Raw genomic sequence first — 22,010 nt, forward strand, 5'->3', positions numbered from 1 at the left:
AGCCACCAAAAGAATCAGGCTGCTTAGGAGGAACAAAAGGAATCTCCACCACCCAAAAACCAGGCATACACTTAAGAAGCTGGCTCCATAACAGAAACGGAATGCAACAGTCCATCCCACAGGGCCACGTAGTGTTTCTTATCGAGGCTAGACGAGCCTCCCTAACACTGCCATTCGAAAGTGGCCAATTCCTGCAATTTAGCATGCCACAGCTCGGTAGGGGGAGGGTCCTCTGAAATCCAGCTAAATAATATGGTTTTCATGACTACCAGTAAGACAAATAAAGCGCCTTTGGGCGCCTTGTTCCAGAAGTGACTCCTGCAGCCCCAACAGCAAGACTCCATAGTCCCACTCCACAGACTGCTTAAGGGTAGTCTCCAGCAAAGGCAGCACCTCCCTCCAAATGGTGAGCTTGAAGCACTCCAGAAAAGAGTGAAGGTTCGTACCAGGCTGACCCTTATATTTAACACAAAGGGCATCTTCCCAGAGACCTAGGCTAGCTCCCCTCTGTCTGGTTAAGTAATATCGGTGCAGGAGCATATATTGAGTTTCCTGATACTCAATAGATTTAGAAAATGCAAAGAGAGTAGCAAAACACTCTTGAAACTGATGCTCTGTAATAGATACTCCCAAGTCGCCCTGCCATGCCTCTTGCACTTCAGAGAGCCCCCCAGTCGGAGTCAAAAGCTTTAAGAGTTTATACCAATGTGAGAGCTTGTTCAGAGAAGCCGGGGTGTTTAAAAATTTTGTGTCAAGCCCCCCAAGTGTCCACGCCCCAGGGTAACGTTTGCATTCTGCATCCCAGTAATGGCAGAACTGAAAATACGAGAACAGAAAACGATTAGGGATGCCCCACTGCATTTGCACCTGGGAAAAAGAGGGAAGAGAAGTGGGTGCAACATCTACCAATTGTTCCATGGTACTACAGCCCCGAGAAGCCCATCCCCGAAATACCGGGCTTCCCCAGCCCGGCTAGAAGTTGGAATTGCCCAAGAAACTGAGAAAAGGAGAGACCGCTGTGGGGAGCCCCTGTCATCGCCTTCACCACTGCCACGCCTGCCGCATTGGCCCCATAAATTGCAGGTGGTCTCCATACCGGTGAAAAGGGTCCGGTTGAGAATGAAGCAGGTTCATAAATATAAATGGAGAGCTCCAACCCTCAACCCATCCCGGAGGAAAATAACGTTCACACCCCGTATGTCCTTCATGTATCCATCGCATTAGAGCGGCCACATTGTATAGGCGAACTTCCGGGACATTAAGACCTCCTAACAACTTATCCAGCATCAATTTTGCCATGCTAATTCTAGGAGATTTAGAGCGCCAAATAAACTTGGAGATAAGTGATTTAAACTTAAGTTCTTCTCTGCGACGCAGCCAGACTGTAAGGGGTATAACAATTTAGGAAGCGTTACCATTTTGACTAGGGCCACACTACCCATCAGTCCCAAAGGTCCTGCCACGCCTGACACAACCGGCTAATCTCCTCCAAGGGCTGCAAGACATTAGCAGCATATAGAGTGGAAGGGTGTGTGCTCAGGAAGATACCCAAGTATCTCATGGGCTTACTCTTAGGCGGGATAGCCAGTAACACATGCCACGGCTCCGGCGGTCACCCGGCCAACAATAAAAGTTCAGACTTAGTACAGTTAACTTGAAGGCCAGATAGCGTCCCAAAGGATTTCACCACCGCAAGTGCCCTATTCAAATGGGCGGAGGCCTGATCCAGATATAATAAAATATCATCCGCGAATAAGCTGATCTTGCACTCTCGACCCCCAACCTCACCCCCCCACCCTCACCCCCGCAATATGGTTGCTCCTTCTGATTTTAATGGCAAGGGCCTCTATGGCCAAAAGAAAAAGCAGAGGGGACGAAGGACAGCCCTGCTGAGTTCCTCGCTGGAGACCAAAGCAAGCAGTCAGTTCCCCATTGATCAGCAGGCGTGCCTGTGGCGCTGCATATAAAGCCCTCACCCATGCCAGGAAGGAGCCCTCAAACCCATACCGCTCCAGTGTCCAGAAAAGATATTCCCAGGAGATGCTGTCGAACGCCTTCTCCATGTCTAAGCCTGCAATCGCCGATTGTCCCCCCTCCCCACATGGTCCCAAATTGTGCCCAACACTTTCAGCAGGTTCATGGATGCATAGCGGCCTGGTACAAAGTCCACCTGATCCAGGTGAATAAGGCAGGGCAAAATAGAGTTCAACCTGCGCGCCAAAGTAGCCGCCAACAGCTTAATATCCTGATCTAAGAGAGAGATGGGCCTATATGAGCTCACCAGTTCGTGGTCTTTGCCAGGCTTCGGTAAAAGAACCACATGGGCTAAGTTGTCCTGAAATGTGCCCCCTCCCCTCCATTATACAGGGCACACAAGGGTTTTACTACTAAATCCTGGAGTATTCTATAATATTCTGGGCCTAGGCCATCGGGGCCTGGCGCCTTCGCCAGAGTGATTGAGCGTATGCTGGTCAAAACTTCCTAGTGGACTATTTAAGGTGTGTATTTGCGAAGGCTCGAGACCCGGTATGTAAAGATCAGAGAAAAAGGAGACGAGAGCCCCCCGGTCCAGTGGGCGCCTGGCATACAAGGTCTGATAATAGGAAACAGATTGTTCTACTATTTGCTGAGAATTGGTGTATCGCATCCCCTGCTCATCTCTGATGGAAGTGATTATTTGTTTCTTTTTAGGCGGATGCACTAAGTTAGCTAAGAGTTTTCCAGTTTTGCTCCCCCACCTGCACATATGGTACCGATGAAAATGCAAAGTGTTCCTCATACAGTCATTGAGCACCCCCTCAATCTGTTCCCAGAGGATCTTGAGGTCTCGTTTGTCTGAGTCAGAGACTGAATATGATGTTGTGTAAGAGCATGCAATTTGCTCGTAAGCTGCAGCAATTCCCTGTCACGCTCCCTCCTCTTATGCGCCGTATAGGCTATAATATGCCCACGCAGCACTGCTTTAGAAGCATACCAGTCAGTTCCCCATTGATCAGCAGGCGTGCCTGTGGCGCTGCATATAAAGCCCTCACCCATGCCAGGAAGGAGCCCTCAAACCCATACCGCTCCAGTGTCCAGAAAAGATATTCCCAGGAGATGCTGTCGAACGCCTTCTCCATGTCTAAGCCTGCAATCGCCGATTGTCCCCCCTCCCCACATGGTCCCAAATTGTGCCCAACACTTTCAGCAGGTTCATGGATGCATAGCGGCCTGGTACAAAGTCCACCTGATCCAGGTGAATAAGGCAGGGCAAAATAGAGTTCAACCTGCGCGCCAAAGTAGCCGCCAACAGCTTAATATCCTGATCTAAGAGAGAGATGGGCCTATATGAGCTCACCAGTTCGTGGTCTTTGCCAGGCTTCGGTAAAAGAACCACATGGGCTAAGTTGTCCTGAAATGTGCCCCCTCCCCTCCATTATACAGGGCACACAAGGGTTTTACTACTAAATCCTGGAGTATTCTATAATATTCTGGGCCTAGGCCATCGGGGCCTGGCGCCTTCGCCAGAGTGATTGAGCGTATGCTGGTCAAAACTTCCTAGTGGACTATTTAAGGTGTGTATTTGCGAAGGCTCGAGACCCGGTATGTAAAGATCAGAGAAAAAGGAGACGAGAGCCCCCCGGTCCAGTGGGCGCCTGGCATACAAGGTCTGATAATAGGAAACAGATTGTTCTACTATTTGCTGAGAATTGGTGTATCGCATCCCCTGCTCATCTCTGATGGAAGTGATTATTTGTTTCTTTTTAGGCGGATGCACTAAGTTAGCTAAGAGTTTTCCAGTTTTGCTCCCCCACCTGCACATATGGTACCGATGAAAATGCAAAGTGTTCCTCATACAGTCATTGAGCACCCCCTCAATCTGTTCCCAGAGGATCTTGAGGTCTCGTTTGTCTGAGTCAGAGACTGAATATGATGTTGTGTAAGAGCATGCAATTTGCTCGTAAGCTGCAGCAATTCCCTGTCACGCTCCCTCCTCTTATGCGCCGTATAGGCTATAATATGCCCACGCAGCACTGCTTTAGAAGCATACCAGTATGTTCCAGGGCCCACATACGCAGTCTGGTCAACTGGTAATCCACCCATTTAGCTCTAAGATAGGCCCAAAACTCCTGATCTGAGTACAACTGGGGGGACATTTTCCACGACGTACCCTTAGTTGGAGATGAAAAAGAAAGGGCATGTAGCCGCGGCAAACAGCCGGTGATCAAAAAGGAGATAGTCCAGTCTCGCATAAACAGTGTGCGCATGAGAGAAGAATGTAAAGTCAGGTCGTACGGGTGTAACGTTTGCCAAATGTCCACGAGGTCCAAGTGGCTGGACAGAAAGTTAACCCCCCCTGGTAGCCTGATCATGGGGCCTCACTCTCGGTGGTTTGCAATCGATACCCGGATCAGCGGTGATATTGAAATCGCTGCCCACAATGAGATTATACTCGGGATATCCTGACAAGCGAGACAGGAGGGAAAAAAAGAAACTGAGTGTACACGTTCGGGGCATAGACATTACAGAGCATCAGCTTCATTCCCCAAAGCTCCCCCAGAACCAGAGCAAATCGCCCATCATGATCCTGAACCAGCTTATGGAACTGGAAAGGTAGTTTTTTATGAAGAAGGATTGCCACCCCATGCTGTCGTCCCCCAAACGAAGAGGAGTACACCTCCCCCACCTAATTTCTGCGGAGTTTGGAGTGTTCCAGCTGGGACAGGTGAGTCTTCTGGATAAAGGCTACATCTGCATTCAATTTTCTTAGGGTAGTCAGCACTCGGGATCTTATGGGTGACCGAAGGCCATCCACATTAAGTGTGATCACCTTCAAATCGGCCATTGTCATAGAGCCAATACCCAGTCAAAAGGCCAGAACATGATGTCATCCACCCTGATAGAACCCCCCAGCTAGGTCCTGGGGCAGAGAAGATCCAAAAGCAGCCCTCCCATCTAGGTCCAATCATACCACACAGACACCCCCACCAACAACCACACTCCCCAGTCACTCCCATGCAAACTTCACCAGACACTCCCCCACCACCCTCCCATCCCCTCCCCTACTACTTCCATTGTGGTAGCTACCACCCCCGTCCCCGCAAAACCCAAATGCACACTTCCCACCCCACTCACAAGGGAGCCCCCCTATACACCCCCATACAGCAACCCACCGAAGAGCAGAAAATAGCCAAGATACCAAACACACCTAACAAATGAAGTGGCAAGAACATCAGAGGAAGAAAAAACCTGGGCTATGGACTAATGCCATGCCCTGGGAACCTCAAAAGGTTGCAGAGAAGGCATACTGAACAGAGAAAAGGTAGAGGAAATTGCCGAATACAGCCATTGGAAGCAAACTGGCTCAAGGCCAGGACAGGGGCTGGGGTCAGTCTTGGGAGCTTAGACCACAGCGATCTGTGCAGGAGAAAAAATCCCCAGCAGACCCGGAATTCGGTCTCCTGTGAAGCTACCTCATCGTTCCAGCAGTCCAATCCTTGGTCCAACCGGCTATATTCGAAAGCTAGTGTCGTATACATGGGGCCAAAGCCAGGGCCGAAGAAGGCGGTCACGCTTTGAGGTTATCCATGAATAGGCGGGCTTCATCTACATCCTTCAGGGTGAACGATTTGCCGTCCTTCCAAACTCGCAGCTTAGCCGGAAAAGTGAGGGCGAATTGGATACCCTTAGAGTGCAGTGCTGAGCAATAGGATGTCATTAGCTTCCACCACTCTGATGGAGTAATCGTTGAAGAGGAGTATCTTCGCTCCTTTGTATTCCAAGGGCCCCTTCTTATGCCTGCAGGAGGTTCTCTTTCTCCCTCCAGCTGTTGTATCTGGCTATTGCGGTGTGGGGTCTTCAGGAGCCGCTCTGGTGGGCCCGTTCGCAGGCAAAGAGCATTCTGGTCTCTTTCAGCTGCAGCTATTCTGGGAGCCAGGAGGAAAAGATGTTATAGAACTCTGCGTCTGTGACTGCCTCTGGGAGCCCCACCAGCCTGAGATTATTTCTTTGGCTCCGGTTCTCCTGCTCATCAAGCTGCCCTTTCAGAAGTTCAGTTTCTTTTTGCAACGTGATCACTCGGGCGTCAAGGCTGCTGCACATGTCTTCCTATGCTGCTCCACTTCAGTAAGCCAGCGAGCATGAGAATCAAACTTCTCGTGCATTTCCTCCATGCCCGACTGAAGTTTATTCAATCGGTCCGCCAGCGCTGCGGATACCGATCGTGTTATGTCCTGCACCCAGTCCCCTGTGGGGCTGTAAAAGTTGCGGTCTCCTCCGCCATTTTGGCTGGGGTTAGAGCAGGTTGATCTTTAACTGCTCTTGACGGTTTTATGGGCATGCCAGATAGCAGGCTGCCATGGAAACCATTGCGGACATGGCGAAGCACCTTCTCTTCCACCCCTAAAGGCACAATCTGGCCTTTGGTGGTGATCAGCAAGATATCTTAGCCGATATTAGTGAGGGTATGAGGGAGCTCCGCTTGCCCGCATCCACTCAAGCCGGATGCATCACGTGACCCCCAAAACATCTATGTCCTAAGCCCACCCAAAATACATCTCTAACACATCCACTTAAGATTTAGATGCACTGGAGACAAAATAACCAGAAAGATGTCTGGAAAGTCTGTTTTGAGAAAGTTCACTTAGATGTTTTGACTAGTAAGATGTCCAAGTGCTGGTTTATGCTATCTTTTGGACGTCTATCTTTTTTGAAAATGAGCCCCTAACTGTCCACCAATCAGAGTGAGCTATAGCAAATTCGGGTACTTTAGTACTAGCCATCTGAACAAGGGATAGTGGCCAGTGGTTTGACTTCGCTGTAATCAGAATTTCCTTTAAGATAGTAATAAGCTTAATCTGTACTTGATCACTGGCCATAGCCCAAGAAATATTCTTGTACTTGATCACTGGCCATAGCCCAGAAATTATTCTTCCCCAACCTTTACTCTTCATGTGCTAATGTAATAACTTTTTGTTTTATAATGGGTGGAATAAGAGTAAATGTGTCTACAATTACATTGGACAATTTGGAGGAAACCTCATTAATAATATAGAAACATAGAAAAAAAGGTAAACCCATTAGAAGTGTTTTGAGATGTGGATCCCATTTTATTGTGGAGCACCTCTATATCATTTGTATTAAGGGCACCCAGTGCAGGGCCTATGCCACCTAAAATGTTATCCAATAATTAACAATTGTGTCTAAGTGGCTTGGTATGAAGTGTAACTGACTGCATATGAAAACAAACAAAGAAAAAATTGCAGACAAGGGTACAAGATACAGGCTGGGTTTATTAAATATATATTGCAGCTAATGTCACCACCTTTATACAAACCAGGGGACCCAACACGGTCCATTTTTTGGTTAACACTCCTTCATCAGGGGTCCCTCTTCACTGAGATTTTTCTACAGAGAGACTTTCTTGGCGATTCACTTTGGTGTCATACTGGCTCACGCTTATTTTTGTTGCAGTTTGCTTTGAGACCTTTATAAACTAGGGACCCCTGATGGAGTGTTAACCGAAGCCTGGACCATGTAGGGTCCACTGGTTTGTATAAAGGTGATGACATTAAACGCAATATATATTTAATAAACCCAGCCTGCATCTTGTACCCTTGTCTGCAGTTTTTTCTTTGTTTGTTTTGATTGCGCTTCACTGCAGACCCATTTGGATTGTGCTTTTGTTTTTGACTGCATATCAAACCAAGTATTATTCTTGGTGTTATGTTGTTGATTATTCTGGACCCAGATATAAGAAATCTTCCAACTATCTTTATCCTGAGAGGAAGTATTATACTGAATCAAGGCATGGGGGCCTAGACAGTAATGTTCTAGGGATGCTTTCAGTTCTTGTGTTCTTTCTAGAGAAGTGGGGACAGGAGGTGTCCACGGTACTTGGGTGATGTTTAATGAGCAGAACACTCAAGATGACAAGATTTTTTTCCTTCAGGAAAAGGTGTGGGTATTTCTTGATAGCGATATACCCCATTTGTGGAATTAACCCAACTAATCGTGCATATTCAGTTGATAGATCCTGCAATGAGACTTGGATATAGGAGAGCAGATACAAGACTAAAGGGAACCGTGACATAATAAAAAGTTAACTCATTATTAGAATGAAACAAATTAAATAGAGCTCACTACTTATATAATGCAATAACAGAAATGTTTACTATTTATTGTAGATAGGGCTCATCGATTATACAGCAGAAGTAAATAATATATTTACCATCCCCTAGTGACTTTTCTTCAGAAAGCAGCTGTTTGTGCTGTCTTCTGTCTTCAAATAATATCTGAAAACAGACTGATGAACACATATTACCCATATGGTTTCAATGAAGTGATGTGCTTCTAATACTGCTGGTTGTCTTTAATTCAGTCGGGATGCAGCAGAGAAAACTTGAAGGGGGGGACTCGTTCTTGAAAAAGCCTTTGGGCGAAATATGTCGAGCTGACAGGTCCTTACCCGACATTAGAAACAAATGCTCTTATGTCTAAATAGAGCTTGAAAAACTGCTGAAGATAAATACAAAATTTAAGATATATTTAAGGAGCACTAAATTCAGAGAGCACTAAAACACAGAGCACTGGAATATAAAAAATAAAAACAAGTCTCATGAAGACAAATATGCCAATGAAATAACTAAGCCTAAAACTATTTGTCTGGTGGTTGGCACTCTGAAGACTTTTTAAAATAATTTAAATATGTTGAATGCATTAAATATGTTTCATTTCTGGCCACCATACCAACAAATCCAGGATAGACAGCATTTCATCAGTTTTGGGGTGTCCCATATGGCCTGCACCATGAACCTAATACATCCAGTCTTTACCTTGAGCTTTTGAGAGAGCTATAACTAAGCCTAGAAGATGGGATCATGGTCATGTAAGTTTTTTAGAATGTGGGTTTTTTAGAAGTCTGATTGCTGTGTTTTGTACACGTTAAAGATGCTGTATATTCTTTTCTTGTCAGACGGATAACTAATGTGTTGCAGTAGTCCACGCAGGAGAGGACGAAGGCATAGAGAAGTTGGGTAAGATCAGGTTCGGAAAAGTAGTTCTTTATTTTTCGAAGTTGTCATAGATAGTAGAATGAGGAAGAGACCACTTGGGAAATATGGTTGGAAAATAATAGGTTTGAGTCGAGGAGTATCCTTAAACTGCATGTTTAGTCTTTTGCAGTTATGGCATTTGGTTAAGAACATAAGATTTGCCGCTGCTGGGTCAGACCAGTGGTCCATCGTACCTAACAGTCCGCTCACGGGGTGGCACTTAGGTCAAAGATCAGAGAAGGACAGGTGTAGATGCACTGCTCTTTGCAAATCCAAAGGAGTCCTATTTTATATGCATTTAGTTGTAGTTTGTTGGTGGACATCCAATTTTTGATTTCTGAGAGGCAGTTGAGAAGTTTTGTGATTTGGGAGTTGCAGTGTTCTCCCAGTGGGATATATAGTTGGATGTCATCAGCAAAGGAGTGAATCTTGATTTTGAATTTGTGAGTTATGTCTAGGACTGGTCTAATGTAGAGATTAAATAGTAGAGGGGATAGTAGAGCACCCAGAGAAACCCCATATGTGATTGGTTTTAGTTTTGAATAGGGCAGTGTCGAGCAGAACACTTTCGGATCTATTACTTAGGAAGGAAGTGAACCAGCGTAATACCAACATCATTTGCTCCTAGTGACCATCCTGAAAGCCATACTGATATGGAGCCAAAATATTATTGTTAACATAATCTTGTAATTTATGATAGACTACACATTTCAGAGGTTTTGCAAGAAACCACAAACTTGATAATTGGACATTATGATGGGTCTAATGATCCAGTTTCTGCTTTTAATTCAAGACAAATTCTGTCTCTAAGAGGAATGAACTATCAATTGAAAACATTCAACAGTATCTGGTGTTTTTTATCCAGATATGGAGCCAGCATAAGTGTGGTTGACTATCTCAAAAACAATTTTTATGATTATACCCTTGGGAACAAAACAGACCACTTAATCTTGATCCGTGTTTCTTTCTCCAGGGACAGGGGATGAGCATTGCCTGCAGAAGCACAAAGTGATCATTCTGTGAAGAATGATCTACACATCTAGATCTAATTTAAATTCCAGCTTAGACTTTGGAGGACAGGCTATCAAATCATTGGGAATTGGAAGTAACTACCGATGTTTAAGAGACTACAACAAACTCTGCGAGTAATACTGTTTTAGCTTATCTGTTCTTATACCACCATATTGGCCTCCGCAGATCTAGTTTCCTCTTCTGAAAAAAGACTCCCAAATTTTCCAGAATTAATCATGCAAGACAAAGGTCATCTTCTTCACCTCGTCAAAGTCACTAAACACAGAGTGTAGAAATTGAGCGGTGTACCAACACCTATCTAGACATACTAATAGCTGCAAAAAAAACCATCCACTAAGCATAATCGCACCTTCTGGTGCAAGATTAGTCACAACCCTGATGCAGGTACACTTGCCCATCATACTCTAGAACTTTGTTTTATTGACCCTGTGATGTTTTATTGCAAGGTTTTAATATGCATATTTCTATGTAAACAGCCTAGAACGATAGGACAACGAAGTCTATGATTTTTTAAAAAATAAAAATTAAATAAAATATAAACTTAAATTATATTATCTTGGACTCCAGCATCCTCTGTTAGGGAACTCATCTCAAGTTTCCTCATTGCCTGACATGCTTATAGAATTGAAAAATGAACTTGCAGAGCTAATTTGTAATTTATATTTTAAATCAAGCATGGTATCAGAAGATTGGAGGGTGGCCAATGTAATGCCAATTTTTTTAGAAGAGTTCCAGAGATGGTGTGGGAAATTACATATAGACTAGTGTGTCTGATGTTATAGCTGGATAAAATGGTAGAGACTATTATAGTGAACAAAATTACAAACATATACAAAATCACGGATTAATGAGACAAAGCCAATATAGATTTAATGAAGGGAATAAACATGTAGATAAACATGTAGATAAAGATGAGCCGGTCAATACTATGTATCTGGATTTTCAAAAGGCATTTGACAAAGTTCCTCATGAAAGATTCCTGAGGAAATTAGAAAGTCATGGGATAAGGAGGGTAATGTCCTATTGTGGATTAAGAACTAGTTAAAAGATAGAAAACAGAGAGTAGGATTAAATGGTCAATATTCTTAAGGGAGAATGGTAGCTAGTTCCCTAGTGGTCTGTGCTGGGATTGCTGATTTTTAACATGTTTATAAATGATGGGAACGAGTGAAGTAATTAAATTTGTTGATGACACAAAGTTCTTCAAAGCTATTAAATCACAAGAGGATTGTGAAAAATTGCAAGAGGACCTTGGCAAACTGGGTATCAAAATGGCAGATGACGTTGAATGTGAGCAAGTACAAAGTAAACCTGAACTATAGCTTTGTGATGTAAGGTTCCACATTAGGAGTCACCGCCCAGGAAAAGGATCTAGGTGTCGTTGTTAATGATATGTTGAAACCCTCTGCTCAGTGTACTGCAGCAGCTAAGAAAGCAAATAAAATATTAGGAATTATTAAGAAAGGAATGGAAACTAGAGTGCTATAATGCAACAACTGCATCTTGAATACTATGTTCAATTATGGCCACCACATCTGAATAAAGATATTGCGGAACTGGAAAAGATATAGAGAAGGGTAATGAAAATAAAAGGGATGGGACAACTTCCCTATGAGGAAAGGCTAAAGAGGCTAGGGTTCTTCAGCTTGGAGAAGAGACAGCTCCGGGGAGCTATGATAGAAATCTATAAAATACTGGGTGGATTAAAAAGGGTAGATATGAATCACTTGTTTACTTTTTCCAAAAATACTAGGACTAGGGGACATGCAATAAAGCTACTAAGTGGTAGATTTAAAACAAACAGGAGAAAATATTTCTTCATTCAATGTATAATTAATCTTCGGAATTCATTGCCAGAGAATGTAGTGACAGTTGTTAGCTTAGCAGGGTTTAAAAAAGGTTTGGATCATTTCTTTTGTTCTTATGCTATAAACGTATCAGATGACACTCATGTACAAAACCAATGTGTTTGTGGTCATTTGCTGTCTAGGGAAGATTTATACTGTTCTAAGCTCACTACAGCCACCCCTCTGCTGCTGATGAGCACTGGCCGTAAGAGAAACCACAACAGCAATGGTTTATTTAGCATAGGAAGATAAATGAAATAGTAAGCAGCAATATAATCTTAATAACAGTTTCTTTTAATTCTTATAATAAGCTCAGTGCCACTTGGTATAACACATACTCCATTCTGACAAATTCCATAACTATCCCTGATATTTGAATGATCACAGAACCAAATTGATATGATCTGTGGGTGTAATCAGTGTAGTCAGAGATATCTTCAAGGTCTTCAGTGGTAGCTGGATGACTTCTTTCATTATCTTCTCCTCATCATGCTTGTCCTTGGTCCCTGCACAGTACTCTGCTATAATGTTTGCTCATCAGAATAGGGCGGATAGTAGATGGTAATTGGCTGATTGGTTTGATACCATCAATAATCATCAGTCATACCAATACCTGCCTGGTAACTTTCAGATGTCCCCAAATAGGTTGCATAGCTGCAAAGTGACTGATATAAGGTAAACAATGTTCCTTTCTTCAAGGATTTCTGGCTGGATCTAGCTGGTCAAAGGATTCCTGGGGCTGATGCAATTGGAGTATAGAAGTCTTTGGACACAGAAAATGCTTTTTGATGGCAAAAGGCCTTTGGTTCAGGCTTGATCATGGTAAGTTTAGTGATACACATAAAATGGTGGCAGGGCTATGCACATCAATACTCATGTTGATAGTCTTTCGGCTTCTCAGTTTCCCATCATTTGAGGGTTGCTGAAAGGTTCCTCAATGACCACATGCCAGTGCAGAAGCCCCTTGTACCTTGGGACTTTAATGTTCTAACTTCTCTTATGATGTTGCTGTTTGAACTCTGCTCCACTCATACAGCTTTTATGGACATGCTCTTCCTTTTAGTTATTCTTAATTTCATCATAACAAAGTGATTCTGCAAACTTCTCCCAAATTTTTACCCATATTAATAAATAGTGCTTCCTACACACTGTCCAAATCCTCATAAGAATCCATGCAAGAAAGCTTTCCACATTCTGGACTATAAGTGGACCCTAGTATACTCCTGGAAAGAATGGAATAAAGTAGGTGGTTTATACAGCTTTTTTTATCCTTTGACCTTAACTGAATTGACATACCAGTCACTGGTAAATTGTTATGTTATGAGCAAATGTGTACTACTCAGAATAATAGTGTCAACAAATCAGTGCTACCATAGGGTTCATTTTCATAAAAGAAAAACATCTAAAAAGTGAAATAAAGGAGCCGATAGATGTTTTTTCATGCCAAACCCTTCCAATTTGTTATTTCTGAAACCTATTTTCTAGATGGATATCCATGCTGTTCATTTGCAGTTCATCTAAATCTCAAGGGTGTAGTGTGGGAAAGACTAGGACGGGCTTATGACTTGAACATTTTTGTTATGGCAAATAAATATATAGTAGTCCGACCAAGTGGTCCATAAGTTGTATACACTATAGAATAAGGCACATCCAACTATGGAATCATAACACCTTGAGGTCCTATCAGTACTTATTCTATTTCATTCCTTTTTTTCTAATTTCTTTTTCTTTACCCTTTTACATAATTAGCAAATCATCCAAGATAGTATACATTAAATATTCATGGGGTAAAAAAGCCTGACTATGGAGCTTTCTACCCAATTCGTGTTCTGATCACGATGACTCACATTGCTCTTGATCACGACACAGGTAAAAAAAACCTTTAAACACATACACTCTTTTTTTTGTTTAATCTTTTTTTCTTTATTCTAAAAATCACTATTTCCTTTTATTTTCCTATTAGTACAACATTGGTAAAGACAGTCTTATGCCTCAAGATTTGTCACTCATTTTAAAACCAGCGGTTATGTAACTCTTAGGAGGCCTTCTTTTTTTTATGTTGTCAAATCAAAAATGAACTTATCTTGAAACGGAATCCAGTCAGCTCTTGTATCCTTTTTTTTTTCTTCAGGATTAGTGTTTAAAAGGTTTTTTTTGCCTATGACGTGATCAGGAACAATGTGAGTCATCACGATCAGAACCCAAATTGGGTAGAAAGCTCCATATTCTGAGGCTTTTTTTATCCATGAATATTTACTCTCCATGAATATTTAATGTACACTATCTTGGATTTTTTTGCTAATTAAAGTTAAAAAGAAATTAGAAAGAAAAGGAATGAAATAGAATAAGTAATGATAGGACCTTAAGGTGTCATGATTCCATAGTGGGGTGTATTAAACATTTTTCTGTCACAATCGGACATTTTAGAATACGTCAAGGGTATAATTTGTACATTTGGGGATAGACCAGTTTTAACTACGAATAAGGGACAAAAAGGTGCCCAAACTGACCAGTTGACCACTAAAGGGATATAAATATGATCTCCACCACATTCCCCCAGTGGTCACTGACCCCCTCCTACTCCCCAAAGATATAAATGAAATAGTACATACATGCCTGTATGCTAGCTTCAGATTTTATGGCCAGTTCTAGTGGAGCAGCAAGCAGGTCTCTGGAGTAACCTGGTGGTCAGTGCAGTGGACTGCAGAGATGGGCCCAGGCCCAGGCCCATATCCCACTCTAGCTAATACACTTGTGGTGGAATGTATGAGCCCTCCAAAACCTACTGTACCATCATATAGGTGACACCTGCAGTCATAAGGGTTATTGGTGTGGTATACATTTGGGTCTAATAGGTATTGGATGGGTTTTAGAGGGCTCACCATACAATATAAGAGGTTATGGTGAAATGTATACAGTGGATCCTCGGTTTGCGAGTAACCTGGTTTGCGAGTGTTTTGCAAGACGAGCAAAACGCTCAGCAAACTTTTGACTCGCAAACCGAGCACTGCCCTGATAAACGAGCACTTACAGTCCAGGGAGCGCTGCTTCGGGGGATTCCTTTTCCGTCTTCCAGCCAGCCTTCCACGTCGGGTGCCTTCCTCAGGTTGGAGGACCTCTGTCTTGGCCTGCACGGCCGGGTGCCATCCCGCCTGCACGTTGCATGTGACGCGCACAGCGTCAATCATCGGCGGCGTGCGGGTGGGGCGGCGCTCGGCTGTGTGGGCTCAGGTGGGGGCTCTCCGGCATGCGAGGGGCATCCGACATGGAGGACTGGCCGGCGGATGGAGGAGGCATCACTCTGAAGCGGCACTGTGGGGTTCTTCTTGGATGACGGACGGAAGAGACGGCGCTGCAGCACCCGGCCCCGACAGGTACAGACCCCAGGTTCTGGAATGAATCGTTGCTAATGCCACTATTTTCTATGGGGAACTTTGCTTTGATAAACGAGCATTTTAGATTACGACCATGCTCCTGGAATGGATTATGCTCGTAATCCAAGGTAGCACTGTACTTGGAATTTTTATGTAAAGTTCACTGCATTGCCCCCTGAGGTGCAAAACTGCTCTGCTGGGATGTTTGTGTGATCAGTCTACTACAAATGCTGGCGCTCCTGAGTCCCAATAGCTTGTTTTGTGTGTTTTTCTTTTGGATTTTTTTTTTAATGATTCAAAAAAAATACAGTAGGTGCACATCTGAAAAATAACCATTTTTGAAAAAAAAAACAAAACCAAAAACCTAGATGTTTTGCAGTTTTGAAAATGTTTATGTTCACTACTGGATTTTTGTGCATGCTCCAAAAATATCTAAACTTGGATTTGGTCATATGTCGAAAATTCCCTTCCACATCTACTGTGGTTCTCCTAAAGTCTGCTTCACTGGATGCAATTTGAAAAGTGGTGACATGGTCCTCACTTCATACCTAAATGTCACACTTCTCCTTGGATCAAGCCATAATACACCAATTTTAAAGAAACTGTATTGGTTTACCAATCTGCTACCGAGTTCAATTTAAAATCTTGAAAATAATCACCAATTGATATATGGTATCTTACCAAATTATCTGACATTTTAAATGCCTGAAAATATATAAACCATATAGAGCATTAAGATCAGAGAATAGAATGTTCTTAGAGGGATGAAATTAGTTATGTTACCACAAGAAAGTCATGTTTTTCAGTTGCAGGTCCGGCGCTATGAAATGAGTTGTCTGGAGTGATACGATATTGTAATAATGTACCACTGTTTAGAAAATTCCTTAAGACGCTTTTTTTGTCTTGGCATTTAGTTGACTCTAACAATTTACATAGATGTGAGACGGTCCAGTAAGTTCTTGAAGAAGAAAGAAAATAAAGTTGACTGATGGTTTTTCCCCTATTTTTATTACATATAAGTCTTGTGATATAAAGTGTATTGTAAATTTGGAGTATAATTGTGCATGCTTATCTGAAAGCTGTTTAGGACTTAAGCGGATTTAAAATTTTTAAATAAATAAAATAATAAAGAACAGGGCCTTTGGTCAAGCCATTCAAGCCAATGTGCCCATGTAATGTGGCAACTTTTGAACTGGTTTTGTTTGTTTGTACAGGCTGTTCCTAAATAAGACATAATTATATAAGTGGTATAGCAAGGGTGAGAGGCACCTGGATTGGTGGCACCCTTCCCCCACCCTCTTCTCTGCCCCCCCCCACCAACTTCTCCTTACCCGCCCCCTCCTGCCGTGCACCACTTCCCTTCTCCCGTACCTCTGTAACGTTCCTGGCACGAGCAGCAACACCTAAGCTGCTGTCACGCCAGTGTCGACTTCCTAGACGGTCTGATGCTGGTGCGACAACAGCTTGGGGGTTGCTGCTCGTGCTAGGAACGTTACATAGGTACAAGGGAAGGGAAGTGGCGCACATGTGCAAGATTGGGGAGGATGGGGAAGGAGAATGGGTGCCTGTGCCCTCACCAAGATGGCGCCCAGGGCAGACGGCCCCCCCTTACTACACCACTGTATATAAGGACCTGAGCAGCCCAAAGCTTGGGAGTCATACATTTTTGTGCCTGACTTAATCCTCTGTGTGCACCAGAAAAGCATAGTTGCTCACCTGTAACAGACGCATCAGACACACAATCCCTTCCACTTCCCAGAGTTGCATTAATTCTTGAGTTTTAAAACTAAAACTGAAGAGTTGAGAGAACCACTATGTGAACTGGAAAGACTGCCCAGTGAGAATGTTATACTTAGTTTTAAGCTTTGGGAGAATTATGTCCCAGTGACATGTGATGACATTACCCACTTGTGTTACTGAACAAGCCTTCAATCTACAGAAAGCACTTACTACAGGTGGTTTGAAAACAACCTGCATGTAATAATTTGAGTACGTTAACCTAAAATTGACTTGAGATTATGGGCTCCTTTTACTAAGGTGTGCTAGCGTTTTTAGCGCGTGCTGAAGATTAGTGCACGCAAACCATGTGCTAAATGAAAAATACTAACGCAAGCTCTATGGAGGCGTTAGCATTGTCATTAAGGTGTCCTGTATGCTATATGCAATTTTATATTTTGATGTATTTTAGGGTTTGGCCTAACTAGCTCAGCATGCTATTAACTGAACAGTTCATCTACTGGAACTCCTAGGGTTTGCAGTCAACTATCAAATCACATCTTCATCCAACTCAAACCTTGGAGTTCATAGGAGCTCTCTTGGATAGTACTCAAGATCGAGCTTTTCTACCTCAACAGAAAATTAACAATCTCCTTCACCTGTGTCAGTTGTTTTCTTACCACATATAATGGTATGTCAGATGCTACATCTCAGTCACATGGCTTTGACAGTTCTCGTCACTCCATTTGTACACCTCCATCACAGAATTCCACAATGAACTTTATCAACCCAATAGTCTCAGGCCATTGGTTCTCTGTATGCTCCAATACAAGTCACTGCAGACCTTTGTCGCTTCCTCCAGAGGTAGATAATTCAGTCCAACCTCTCCTGACGTCACCTCTTCTAGTCTCCGCCTCCTCAAAAACTTTTCACCACAGATGCCTCAATGCTAGGCTAGGAACCTCATCTAGGCTAGGAACCTCTTTATGCCTCCACACTCAGGGAATCTGGTTTCCTCATGAGGAAACTCTCCACATCAATCTCCTATAGCTTCGAGCAATTCACAATTCTCGCCACACATTTTAAGACAAACACTGGAACCAAATAGTCCTCACCTGCACCAACAACCAAGTCATCATGTTCTGTTTGAACAAGCAGGAAGGCAAGTGATCTCATTCTCTCTGCACCGAAGCTGTACAGATTTGGATTTGGGCAGTTTGTGACATTCTTCCCAGATCAGTTTATCTAGCAGGGAAGTGAAAAGTGTTGGCAAACAAACTTGGCAATCTCAGCTTTATGAGTGGTCTCTCAACATGCATGTCTTGTGTCAGATCTTCTCCAAATGGGGAACCATAGAAATAGACCTCCTTGCTTACCCCTCCCCCCCCTCCCCCCACACATCAACAAACTACTCTTCTGCTCCAGATTATATGCTGCCAATCAATCTGGAATCAGATGCCTTTCTAATAGCCTGGGAAAATAAATTCATATATGTATTCCCTCCAATACCTATCATTGGGAAAATTCTATTCAAACTTTGCAAGGATTGGGGCACCATAGTCCTCATTGCACCCTGCTGGCCTTGTCAGTCATGGATCCCTCTTCTGCAACTCTAGACATGGGAACTCTACAAGTTGCAACTGTTTTCAACACAGATCAAAGGCTCTCTTTTCTCTAGCCTAACCTACCTTCATTAGTGCACACAGCATAATATAATAGTAGTTCTGGGCGGTTAACATCAAGAGGACTGTGACAATTCAGTGGAAAAATGTACAAAGATCAGTAAAATACAATAATAAAATCAGTGTACAAATCTTTCAAACAAATAGGTTTTCATCAACTTTCTAAATATATAATAAGACTGTGTTTGAATAATCAAAGAACTCATCCATGAATTCATTTTTCCTGCTTGGAAAGCAATATCTCTCTCTGAGCACATAAATACCTACACCTTGTCTGCTCCAGTATCAGCTGTTATTGAAGCATCCAGGAAACCCTCTCACAAAGCTGCTGTTGTTTCAAATGGACTTAGTTCACTGTCTGATATGATTTCCATTCCCTAAATCCTACTACTTGTCCACTTCCTTCCATTCTGGACTACCTTTATTTATTTATTTAAAATTATTTATAACCCGCCTATCTACAAATCTTCATCTCTCTGATTCTGACCTGAAGACTAACTCAAGTTTGGGTTCATCTCCGTGCCATTAGTGCATTTCAGTCTCAATTGGATAAGAAGCCACTTTCTGTTCATCCTTTAGTTTCCAGATTCATGAAAGTGCTTGCAAAGCATCTATCAAGTCTTCATCTGTTGCCTGGGATCTCAGTCGTACTATCTGAACTTAAGAAGTCTCACTTTGAATCATTTACATAAGAATCGCCATACTGGGACAGACTGAAGGTCCATCAAGCCCAGTATCCTGTTTCCAACAATGGCCAACCCAGGACCCAAGTACCTAGCTAGATCCCAAGTAGTAAAACCGATTTTATGCTGCTTATCCTAGGGATAAACAATGGATTTGCCCAAGCCATCTCAATAATGGCCTATGGATTTTTCTTTTAGGAAATTATCCAAATTTTCAACTTACTCAATCAGACATCTTATCTGGAAGGTGGTTTCATAGCCCTTAATGTTTGCATGCCGAGTTGGTGAACTACAAGCACCCTATACACTTCCCCCCCCTCCATATTCACGGGTTTAGAATTTGTGAATTTGGTTATTCATGAGTCTCTACCACCCTGCCTCCTTCTCGCTTCCTGGACCCCTCCACAGCTTACTTTTAAAGCCCTGGTGGTCTAGTGGTGAAGTGGGATAAGAGCAATCTTCCTGTGCTCCGCCCTGTACAGAGACTGATGCAGGGACTTGCAGTCATTTTTGATTGCAGATCTGCATGGGACAGGAGTGTAAGAAGATCACTTCTGCCCAGTTTCACCTCTAGGCCACCATGGCTTTAAAGGTAAGCTGTGAAGAGGTCTGGAGATGGGAGGGAGTCAGGGTGGGGGCCCTAAAGTTATTCACGTTATTTAATATTAGCAAGGGAGCTGTGCCCCTAACCCCCCACAAATATGAAGGGAGACCTATACAAGATTTTATAATTATAGAGTAGTCCTTCAAACCTTTCCCAAGTTCCTTCCTAAAACTGTCTCCAGAATTTCATCTTAATCAGTCCATAGTTGTACCTGTCTTCTTCCCTAAAACCACATTCTCGTCCAGGTGAGGCAGCTCTCCATACATTAAACTGCAAACATACTCTAGAATACTACTTGGATAACACAAAACCTCACAGATTTACCTTCCAGCTCTTTATGGCTTTCGACCCTAACAGGCTTGGAGTTCTTGTGACCATGAGAACCATTTCCACTTGGCTAGCAGAATGTATCTCTTTTGCATATACTCAGGCTGGGCTAACGCTTAAAGGCTGTATTACTCCTTATATTGTATGGGCTATGGCGACTTCAATAGCCTATTTTTGCTCCACTTCTATTGAGTACATCAGCAAAGTGGTCACTTGGTCCTCAATTCATACCTTTACTTCACACTACTGTTTAAAGCAAAACTCCAGAAGAGACTGTCGGTTAGGGCAAGCATTTCTGTGAAATTTGTTTTTTTTCTTAAGTGCCAACTTCCCTCCAACCATTTTGTGTTTTGCCAGCTCATGTTTGTTCATTAACCCTTTTTCTAGTGCAATAGGGATAGTATAAGTGATAAGTAGTAGTAGTAGTAGTAGTAGTATGCAGAACCAAGAGTCTTGTATCTGTTCCCGCAAGTTTGTTGCAGGAGGTACTGATTACTGTTTTCAGTACCTGCTTCTTCTTCCTGCTCTCTGCTGCCCCCAGTCAGTTATTTCTTCTGCAAGCAAACCTGCAGAAAAAACTTTGATCTGCTTCGTCTTCTTTTTTGTATTCCCAATATAATTTGCAGTTTTTCATGGGATTTTTGTTCCTATTTAGCTCCAATGTCTGCCTCACTTATGTGAGAGGAGCAGACTTCGGTCTGCAGCTGACAGGTGAATCCTGTGGGGACCTGCTCAACCAGCCTGCTTGAACTGTGGAGCTTGATCAGGAATGCTAATACAGGTTGTACGGTCGCCATATGCTTTTCTTTGGAGTGCACATGGTGTCAGCTGCACTTTCTTCCCCTCTCTTCAAGACGTTTGGAGTTCCTGGGGGTTGAGGCTCAGTTCGGCTCTGGCCCAACTGGTAGCTGAAGAGGCTGCTTTCCTAGTGGCAGAGGTTATCTCCAAATTCCAACTACCCTGAGAGGAGCTGTGGCAGTCTGCAGCACATCTTCTTAGTGCCTGTCAAAGAGCCTCGTTGTTTATTCTAACCATCAGGGATGATGGAGAACTCCAGTGACATGAATTCATGCAACATTTGTGCCAGGTGGGCATCTGAAGAGCACATTTGTGCCGTGTGTTCAGCCACTCATGCTGGGGAGACGGAAGCCTCTGGCTCAGCCTCTGACCACTTTATTAATGCTCCCAAATGACTGTTGGGACAGATCCTCTTGGGGTCCTGTAATGTGGTGCCAGTACCTAGTAAAGGTTCTCAAAGTGAAAAGAAAGTGTTTTAACCCACCTCTTGAAGGGGATTTTCGGTCCTCTATGCCCTTTACGCCTGACTTTGTGAAATTGCTCTGGCAAGCCTATTTTGGTGGCACTAGTGCGCCTTCTGGGTCAGCTAGAGAGCGACCATCTACAAAACCTCCCCGTGTTTCAGCACCTGCTTTTCCACAGAGGCTCATATATCCCCCAGACACCGACAGCTGGTTGGAAGGGGTCTCTGAAGAAGATGATCTGGATGCTTATCCTCTCTCCCAGGGTGAAGCCTTGGTTAGAAACAATGCGACACTGGGTGAAGTGGATTAGGGCTTGAGTGCTTCTGCAGACCGGGGTGATGATCTCTCAGTTCGTAGGCTGTTCAAATTTGGTGCTTTGATGACCTTCTTTATTGAGTCTTATAAGGAGGTCAAAATTGATCCTCCACAGTCTACTTCCCACTGTTCCCTG

General features: G+C 43.2%; 1 protein-coding gene across 8 annotated transcripts in view; it reads left to right on the plus strand.

The window, feature by feature from the left end:
* MTA1 (metastasis associated 1) overlaps nt 1–22,010 on the plus strand; it is a 428,762-nt gene that overhangs the window by 135,398 nt on the left and 271,354 nt on the right. The window contains exons 1-2 of one of the 8 annotated variants that reach the window (XM_033951867.1): nt 8,996–9,014; nt 12,611–12,733. The exons of 6 other annotated variants lie outside the window; for them this stretch is intronic. In XM_033951867.1, coding sequence (XP_033807758.1) covers nt 12,731–12,733 — 3 coding nt within the window. In that variant the 5' untranslated portion in view covers nt 8,996–9,014; nt 12,611–12,730. Of the gene's footprint in view, nt 1–8,995; nt 9,015–12,610; nt 12,734–22,010 lie in introns of those variants that run through there. One more of the 8 variants, XM_033951866.1, reaches the window with a different exon arrangement.

The sequence above is a fragment of the Geotrypetes seraphini genome, chromosome 7 (genome assembly GCF_902459505.1).
Source record: "Geotrypetes seraphini chromosome 7, aGeoSer1.1, whole genome shotgun sequence".
In the NCBI taxonomy this organism is placed as follows: Eukaryota; Metazoa; Chordata; class Amphibia; order Gymnophiona; family Dermophiidae; genus Geotrypetes; species Geotrypetes seraphini.